We start from the raw sequence: 9,091 nt of genomic DNA on the forward strand, positions 1-9,091 counted from the left end.
AATGGAATCGAGGTCCGTTTCCTACCCTATGTCGCAGACCCTCTCCCTCGAATGCCTCTTCAGTTCTCGCAGCTAGCTACCGACTGTTGACGGATATTCCTTGCTATTGTTGGAGTCGCAAGGGGAGCACAATCCACTATCAATTTCAGTCTGATCCCCGGAAGGGCCTCCCCATGCCACATGATCTGTTTCCTGTAAATCAAACCTCTAATAAGCTTCCTAAGATATACTATTTACCATTGGCATTTACAGAGCGTCACCATTGTTTTTCCCTCAAATTTGGGATGAGAAAAACAGTATACCATGTTGGTTCTTTCCTGGAGAGTGGAGACACATATATGCTCCTAATTAATAAGAGGATATACATGCGAATATAATGTTCCACATCCATCTAGGTTGGCTTTAATCTGTGCTGTACCTGATCCCAACAATTCGTATGATACCCCACCAATTCACCAGGTTGTCTATTTTCATCAGGTCTGATGTGATGACATTGCCCTATTTAATTTCTATCTAGCCTAACCTGAACCCCTTTCTTTGCAGCTTCTCTGGCGGCTAGGTTTGGGTATTTCTCAATGAACACGGTAGCAGTAGCGATTTCCCATATGCCACAGGAAGTGCCAGCAATTTTTTCCCTTTACCAACATAGGCCCTCTTTGTGAAGTTGTTGTAGTCGTTCGCTTCAATCTCATCCAGGATTTGCCTGTACAGCAACAGGGAAGCCCATACCTGCAATGGAACAAGGAAGTCCATTTTACTTTGCTAATAAAAACGAAGCGAGGATGCTGTACTGCTGGGCAATGTGAAGTACTGAAGTCATTGGACTTACTGGCCATCTGCTAGCCTGTGAGAGCTCAGTTACCCCTCTCTCTGCCTCCTCAAAAAACATCCTCGCCCTCTTGATCTGCCTCTTCATGAAGTTTCTCCATCGGTTTGTGACGACCCCCTTGAAGATGTCCTCATCAGAGAGCCCTGCCTGTGCGAGCTCATCTTGTGGTAAATATATCCTCCCTCTTGTAGCACTAAAAGACATGACAGTCACAGCGGTGATGGTTATTACAGCTATGCTATTTTCACATGTTTGTGCCTGTTGCAGGAAGAATCTGTGGGAAAATAGTTACTTACTCCTCTCCAACATCCCGGAGTATGTTCGTGAGTTGGTTAGCAATTCCGAGAGCCAAGGCAGCACTATACACACTTTCAGTTGTTGCCTTAGACTCGGGTGCGATGCCCATCACAGGTACGCTCATTAACCCGACAGTTCCAGCAACATAGTAGCAGTACATGTAGAGCTCGTCAAAGTTGTTATACCTTGTCTTCCTAAGGTCACTCCTCATCCCTTCAATCATGTCCCTGAATGGCTGGCACAAGATTTACTGATTTTAGAATGTTTGTATGTGCAACATAATTTGTCAAACCACTAAGTACCACAGATAGTTTTCTCTTAGCCACTTTAATTTCCCAGGTCTAATTTTTAGTTGCTTGGACTTTTTTTTTCCTGAATCTTTTCCTTCTCAATGATTATCTAGATCTTAGCAATTTTCTTCTTGTGCTGGTCATAACCTTTTGTTTCTTCAAAGGTCAGATAAACTAATTAATTCACATTTACCAAGACCATGTAATAAATCCGACTTATTGCCTCTCGCTTCAAGTTTTGCTGTGAGGACTGGGGCTCTAGAAACAATTCTTTTTTTTTAAAAAAAAAAGAACAGTTTAGTTCGGAACAGCTTTGACCCAAACACCTCTCCTGATCCATATAACCGGACGAGGCCCACTATGATATTTGCAAGGTTCACTGAACCTGACAAAAGCATTAGAGACTAAAGGCTGAAAAAACCTTACATTTTAGTTGAGTAAACAAAACAATCTCTGCTTATTGTCAACATAGTAGGTCTGGTCATCTTTCACTAAAACAGTGAGGCCTAGAGAATCTAATGCTAATTAGAAATAGCGATAACTGTAGTCCAAAAGTGGCATATCAGTTGAATCTGCTAGATAGAGCGGCCAGCTAGTACCTGAATGTCTATGGGGAACCTTGAGATGGTATCAGAGAGAGCAGCATCGAGCATATCGTAAGGACGTCCCGCGAACAGATCCTCAAGTCTCTTCTCCCACCGGTCCAAAGCTGTTGGTGTAATGTAGTTGGCGTTTGGCCCATCCACAAGCTCATCTGTCCTCCTACACCACACTGCAGTAACACTACTCATCAGATTTCCTGAGCCGTGCCTGAAGTAGTTCATTTAAAATTGCCAATACTTCAGATTTATATTCTGAAAAGGTAGTTTGAACTATAAAGAATATATTCTTATAACTTTCCACATGGTCTTAAAGTATTGATCAAGCCATTTAGTGGCATTGTAGGCTACCGAAAGCCTATTTTGGTGCTTCCACATACATATACATTTCCATTAAGAAGTGCATTAGACCTTTATTCACCATTGACTCACAAATACCCTGCATGGAAGTCAACAGTGTTTCTTTTTTAATATTAATTCAGAGGTTCCTTTTCAATATTATATTAATTTCCACTGAGAGCTAGTTGATACCATTACTTGAAAAGTAGCCCAATTTTCATTTGTGATTGTTGGAATCTGCTGTTAAAGTCAATTTTTTTTTACTACAGCAGCACAAGTCACAAGTGCTTGCATATCTAAGATATATATTAAGGGAAACATACTAGCTAGTACAGTGCATCCAGTTCCAGTAATAGCCATTCTGAAATTTACCGATCGATACGTACGTACTACTAGGTATAAGCAATGGAACAGGAGGGGGATACATGGTGATTATTATTTGTTACCATAGATGGCCCATATGGCGCGGCGCCGCTCCTCTGTCATCAACATAGTTCCTGCCAAGAAGAGACTGAAATGATGAGACGAAGATTAATTGAGGACCCTAATTTATATTCTGGAGAAGAAAGATAAAAGACGATATATATACCGAGGTAAAACGTCTTGGCATACTCCTCACAGATCTCGCCGCAGCGGTCGTAGGCTTGGTTGAGGCCGTTGCGTGGCATCTCCGCCAGGTCCTCCTGGGGCCTGACGACGTCGAGGACCGGCTTGCGCAGCTGGCGTTTGAGCAATGCCGACTGCTTGAGCACGACGTCGTAGACCTTCTGCTCGGACGAGACGACGGCCTCTCCCGCCGGGTTGACGGCGAGGCTGGAGTAGACGGCGGGCGGGGAGGGGCGGCCGGGGTCGAGGCCAAGGCACCCGTACCTGAGCGAGCAGAGCATCCACCGCCGGGCCGGGGCCGGCCTCTTGTTGAGCAGAGGCAGAGAGGAGCACTGGAGACTCCCATGGTGGCTGATGATGCCGGCGGCGTCGGAGAGCCCCGCCGGCGACGCTGCTCGTACGAGTATGATGGCCATATAGTATTATTTATTCTTATCTCTCGAAGAAGACGATGATGGGATGAGAGAGGAGACCAATCAGCAGAAGAGCGAGGAGCAACTCGGGCCTCTCCTCCTGCAACTGCAACTGAAAGCAAGATGATGAAGGATGACTGGACTGCAACTGCAAAGGGGACGCACGCTTGGTGCTGGCCGCACTATCGGCCAGTGGTTCGCCTCGCCGTGTCCGTCCGTGTGCGTCTGCTGCACACACACACACACACACACACACACTCTCTCTCTCTCTCTCTCTCTCTCTCTCTCTCGGGCTACAGAGGCAGCTAGCACATGCACTGTGCGAGTCACGCTCAAGCAGAGCAGAGATGATGGGGCAAAAAGCTAGGTTCCACTGCTGCAACGTCGAATGTACTGGAGACTATAGCTAGCTACTGTAGAAGCAAACAGCTGAGGCCACTCACCTCTTATCAACACCGTCGTACCACTGCTCCTGCTTCTCCAGTGGGGGTTAAATTTGGGATTCCGCATATGCTAAGGACGAGGAGTGTGCGGCTGGATCGTGGACAAGCAAGCATGCATTTCTTCGCATTTGGACTAGAACATTACACTAGACCTGCATGCATAGGCGTATAGTAGGTAGGACGCCAATAAATCAATATATACTTGTGTCTTCTTTCTTTGGTGATTGATCGAAGTAGTACCGTTTGTTGCTGTTGTGTGCAGTGCAGTAGCTCTGCAGGAAAGGAAAAGGAGAGGGAAGGGAGGCAAAGAGGAAGGGAGAGACGTGGATTGAACAAGGGCCAGCCAGCCAAGCCAAGCCGAGGATAGATAAGCTTATCGCCAAGCTCACATGCCTCTGCTGTGTGTGCGTACCTGGGAGGCCGCTGAGTGGTGACACCTGGAAAAAGCCCGGATTCACCCTTGGCTGCACCTGTCCGACGTGGCTGCGCGCCCCACCCGGTGACATGGCACCCAACTCCTGTGGCTACCATTGCCTCTACGGCGGCGGGTCGGCCTTTGTTTGTTTCATTCAGGTAGCTAACTAATCATGCATTGCTGTTTATTTACCGGTTACAGCTTTTTTAACCGTTTTTGTTATCTCTGATGATGCTGATGGATCAGCACAGTCGTTGTTGTCTGAGTCCCGAGACTTGCCAAATTGCTTTACATGCATGCTTTCACTGCTGCTTGCCTGTTTCATTCCTTTTGCTAATTTTATTTTCCTTTTGTGTGTACATCCGCACGCGTTTTTCCCATAACTAACTGTATGTGCAAAAGCATGTTAGGCTAGGTATTAGTATTATTACTGGACGCAAGTGCACGTGATAAGCTCAACTTATTCAGTCCCGTCCCGTACCTAACATTCAGCAAGCATGCATTATTTCATACCCATAATATATACAATGATGCATGCCACCTTTTTATTTCCCCATTTTAATTTTAGTCCGGTGGCTTATGTATATTGTGGTTGCAAGTTTGGTGAGAACACGGCAACACAAGGTGCGTGATCCCTCTCTCGTCGTCACTTGGTGTTGGTGGGCGTGAGTGCACAATTGCGACCCAGAGATAATTATCATTCCGTCAATTTTGGGTGGCGGAGCGAGCCATAAAAGCACCGGGCCGCCGTCAAATCAAATCAAACAAAAACATATGGGTCCCAGTAATATAACATATATAAAACGTGTAGGATTTGGGTCTTGTTTAGATGCGAAAAGATTTTGGATTTCGCTACTTTCGTTTGTTTGTGGCAAATATTGTTCAATCATGGACTAACTAGGATTAAAAGATTCGTCTCGCGATTTACAGTTAAACTGTACAATTAGTTTTTTTATTTTTGTCTGTATTTAGTGCTTCATGCATGTGCCGAAAGATTTGATGTGACAGAGAATCTTAAAAACTTTCTGGTTTTTGGGTGAACTAAACAAGGCCTTGGGTTTTGGTTTTGGTTTTTCATTGATTTAATTTGGGTTAGCTCCGAGTACCGCTGCTATAGCTAGTAAAATGCATGCATGTACGTGTCATGTGTACATGTTGTGTGATGACAAGTAAACAGTCCTTACCTCTGAATATGCTGTCATGTATGTATTGACTGATTTTTTTTAAGGAAAAAGAACGGTTCAATCGCTTGCTCAGACGAACTAGGTCTACTAGAGAAAAGTTTGCAATAAAGATGTCAACTATCTAGACACTCACATGCATTGACACTATATTGCTAGACAATGCAAGACAAGATTCTGCTGATATCTAATTTGATATGTAACTTGCTCTAACACATGCATATTCCTATCCACTGACCTATAGCCTTGCATAACTATTTATTGGCTAACTTCTGTGTTGTACAAATCTGATCAGTACATCACGTAGGGGGAAAAGGATCTTAGTTGGATGTGAGTCAATTTAGTTTGTTTTGGCTGTTCATGTTGCACCCCGGCCCCCAAATTGGGAGCTAGCTGTGTTGCTCATGTGCCGGGGTCATGCAGGTGCGATGGATGCTGGATTGCTGCGGGAGAGACGCCAAGGGGTCAAGGACACAGCAAAAGTCAATGCCTATCCGCCCATATAATGTTTGGGATGGGTCAAAAAGAAACACGGCAGGTGAGGTGAGAAAGACTACTGTCCCTCCCAAACTGGCCATGGTAAAGCCGAAGTCCCTTTCTCTGTCTGCTCGACCCTACTACCTCTGTATCTCAATCCCATCACACACTGGAGAAAAAAGAGGGCCATAGTGTTCTTAAACTGCAAGCAACAACTTTCTAAAGAATCTGAAGGACCAAAATTGAGGCCCTCCTTATATTATATATAGTAAAAAAGATAGAGGAAGATTATACTCCAGTCATTCTTTTCTATTTAGAATAGCCATCTGAGCAAAAGGGCCCAATGTTTTTGATTGGGCAAGGAAGTGCAGCCCACGTAGGCCCACGACCGTAGCTAGTGGCTTGGGCCTTTTCTCAAAACCTATACCGATCAAGTTCCATGTCAGTGTCTAATAATCTTTCCCTCCTGCTTCCTTGATGCAGTATATATATATATACATATAAAAAGAAGGATATGAGTTTGGGATTGCCTACAATTCCTTATACAGCACCAAAGTGCTATGCCAGCTCAGGTAGCACTCTGTTCTGGTCAGTAGTCACTAACAAATCGCTGGTGCGTTCTCTTATTGCCTGCATGCATATACATCCTTCAAATTCTTGATTTATGGTGGCGTGGATGGCTTATTATGGCGCATGAGCTACAAATGACACACCATAAACATGGCAATCGATTCATCGTTCCATCTAGCTAGACAACCCTTGGTCGCATTTAGTAGACATTTCTATAAGAATGATGATATCATGACTGAATCGCAGAAGATACCAAAATGAAAAGAATAGCTGCTCTGCTCCAAATCAAGTATGCAATGAAGTTTGGCCAGTTAGTAGACCCCTCCCTTGTGGCAGTGGATATGATGCATCAAAAGTTTTGATCTCGTAATGAACACTAGGATAACACAAGCATGCATGTCGATCAATCCATGGCTAAAAAGGTACTTTTTTCTCGCTACAATATTGGAACAAGTTAATTCAGCTGATCATAATTAATAATTTTGGTGGAGTGCTTTCCCCCTGACGAGGTAACGAGAGATGCTCTCATATGTAGTCCAGGAATTCATGTGTTCCTAACTCCTGTCACGTGCTACAAAAGATTGTAGACTTGAGTGATCTGATTCTGACTTGATGGCTTTGCAGAAATTTGTTCAGAAGCTGCATAAAAAATGTTGAGGCAGAAGAGGCGCATGCTCAATGCAATGCAAATGGATTTTTTCTAGAGTACAATGCAATGCAAATGGATAAGATGAAAGGACGAAGAGGTGGAAAGAAAAGTGAGCACGTACCGGGCGTGAGGTGCGGCGCTCGCCTGCTCTATTCACCTGCCTGTGCCTGTGCCTGTGCCTGTCACCACCACATGGCTGATGGCACACACCACATATACTCTGCTGGCCCTGCTCGCCCGCCCGTGACTTCGTGTTGTGTGAGGCCCGCTTGACCGGGTCGGGTGAGAATGTGAATGGTTCCCTTCCCTTCAGTTTTAGCTGCACTTGCACTGCATTCGTTCATTTCCTTCCTCCTTCAGGCCGTCTGCTACTGCATTCACTGAAGATTGGAAAATCCAATGGATTGAAGGAGATGGATAGTCGCATTCATGTCATGGAGGTTCTGCTTCTGCTTCATTTCTGTCTGATTTCCTGCGTCGCTGCATGCACCGTCCATGATTTCTCTCTAAATAAGGGCCCGTTTAGATTGGGAACGAAAATTTTTTGGGTGTCACATCGGATGTGTCGGAAGGATGTCGGAAGGGGTTTTTAGAAACTAATAAAAAAACAAATTACATAGCTCGTCAGGAAACTGCAAGACAAATTTATTAAGCATAATTAATCTGTCATTAGCATATGTGGGTTACTGTAGCACTTAAGGCTAATCATGGAGTAACTAGGCTTAAAAGATTCGTCTCGCGATTCTTAACTAAACTGTGTAATTAGTTTATTTTTTTATCTATATTTAATGTTCCATGCATGTGTCAAAAGATTCGATGGGATGGATGAAAAAATTTTGGTAGGGAACTAAACAGGGCCTAAATGCCCCAGGTACGCAAGGCACCTTAACATCGAATTTTTTTTTAATACTAATGACTGCTTTCTAGCTCCTGCTGTATAATAAGAAAGAAACATAATCTGCATGCACGCGTTTTGTTCCTAGATAGATTGTTGGCCAACCTGCATTGCAGGGACTGGGAGATGAATGAAATCACAATCACAATGCATGTCTAATTGGCAGCTGCGTGGTCTGTTTGAAGCATTGACCGTCCTGCTAGCCCCACTCACACTACTCTCTACTTGTCATCCTTCACAGCACACAGCAGCGGAGACGGGTCTAGTCCTGTAGCTACTTTTTCAGGGGCCCACTCCCACTGCCTCTGCCTGTAAGGAACAGTAGTGCACCACAGTCCACGGGATGGGGATGCCATGGGGAGGACGAGGACCCGGAGTAGCCTTCCGGTTTTTTTTTTTACAAAATGCAAGGAAATTTATTGCCCGCAGCAAGAAGCTACAATAATGGATACAGAGTTAAGGTCTACTTGAAGTAGAGCCCTCTCTTTCTATTCTTTAAGGCCTTGTTTAGGAAATGAAAAGTTTTTTTTATAGTAGTACTTTCATTTTTATTTAGTAATTATTATTTAATTATGGACTAACTAGATTTAAAAAATTGGTTTCGTAAACATCAGGATAAAATATGTAATTAGTGATTTTTATCTATATTTAATGTGTCACAAGATTCGATGTAACAATGAATCGTACTTGCTTTGTCCTTGCTTTTGTTTACTTAGGCCTTGTTTAGTTATGAAAAGTTTTTGGATTTTAACGCTATAACACTTTCGTTTGTATTTGACGATTATTGTGCAACTATAGACTAACTAGGCTTAAAAGATTTGTCTCGTAAATTATAGACAAACTGTGTAATTAGTTTTTATTTTCGTCTATATTTAGTGCTCCATGTATGTGCCATAAGATTTGATGTACAGTGAATCTTGAAAAGTTTTGAATTTTGGGGTCCAAAATTCAAAAACTTTTCAAGATTTTTTGTCATATCAAAATTTGTGTCATATTTATAGAGCATTAAATGTAGATAAAAATAATTAATTGCACACTTTGTCTGTAATTTGCGAGCCGAATCTTTGAAGACTAGTTAGTTTATAATT

At 43.4% G+C, this 9,091-nt stretch overlaps 1 protein-coding gene and 1 long non-coding RNA gene across 8 annotated transcripts; one reads left to right on the top strand and one right to left on the bottom strand.

Moving 5' to 3' along the window:
• LOC110431022 (phytoene synthase, chloroplastic) lies at positions 212-4,150 on the bottom strand. 3 transcript variants are annotated; one of them, XM_021449518.1, is made up of 7 exons: positions 4,057-4,150; positions 2,944-3,968; positions 2,801-2,851; positions 2,016-2,188; positions 1,126-1,361; positions 830-1,022; positions 212-729 (listed from the first exon to the last, which is right to left on the bottom strand). In XM_021449518.1, the coding sequence occupies exons 2-7, from the start codon at positions 3,374-3,376 to the stop codon at positions 556-558; spliced, it is 1,260 nt and encodes a 419-aa protein (XP_021305193.1). In that variant the 5' UTR covers positions 3,377-3,968; positions 4,057-4,150; the 3' UTR covers positions 212-555. The 3 variants fall into 3 exon arrangements, with proteins under 3 accessions (XP_021305193.1, XP_021305195.1, XP_021305194.1); XM_021449520.1 differs by having other exon boundaries at positions 2,944-3,479; positions 3,817-4,067; XM_021449519.1 differs by lacking the exon at positions 4,057-4,150 and having other exon boundaries at positions 2,944-3,485; positions 3,817-3,950.
• On the top strand, positions 4,269-8,677 carry LOC110431023. 5 transcript variants are annotated; one of them, XR_002448482.1, is made up of 4 exons: positions 4,269-4,389; positions 5,836-6,461; positions 7,084-7,548; positions 8,245-8,677. It is a non-coding gene; the product is annotated as an uncharacterized LOC110431023 (long non-coding RNA). The 5 variants fall into 5 exon arrangements; XR_002448480.1 differs by lacking the exon at positions 8,245-8,677 and having other exon boundaries at positions 7,084-7,563; XR_002448481.1 differs by lacking the exon at positions 8,245-8,677 and having other exon boundaries at positions 5,836-5,955; positions 7,084-7,563.

Source organism: Sorghum bicolor, chromosome 10 (genome assembly GCF_000003195.3).
Source record: "Sorghum bicolor cultivar BTx623 chromosome 10, Sorghum_bicolor_NCBIv3, whole genome shotgun sequence".
Taxonomy (NCBI): domain Eukaryota; kingdom Viridiplantae; phylum Streptophyta; class Magnoliopsida; order Poales; family Poaceae; genus Sorghum; species Sorghum bicolor.

Bases quoted from the DNA above. Each gene is read 5' to 3' on its own strand.
- LOC110431022 (XM_021449518.1), bottom strand. From the start codon at position 3,376: ATGGCCATCATACTCGTACGAGCAGCGTCGCCGGCGGGGCTCTCCGAC. The intron at 2,852-2,943 runs GTATATATATCG...TCTTCTTGGCAG, and splicing joins TGCCAAGACGTTTTACCTCG to GAACTATGTTGATGACAGAG. The intron at 1,362-2,015 runs GTACTAGCTGGC...ATCTTGTGCCAG, and splicing joins GGTTCCCCATAGACATTCAG to CCATTCAGGGACATGATTGA.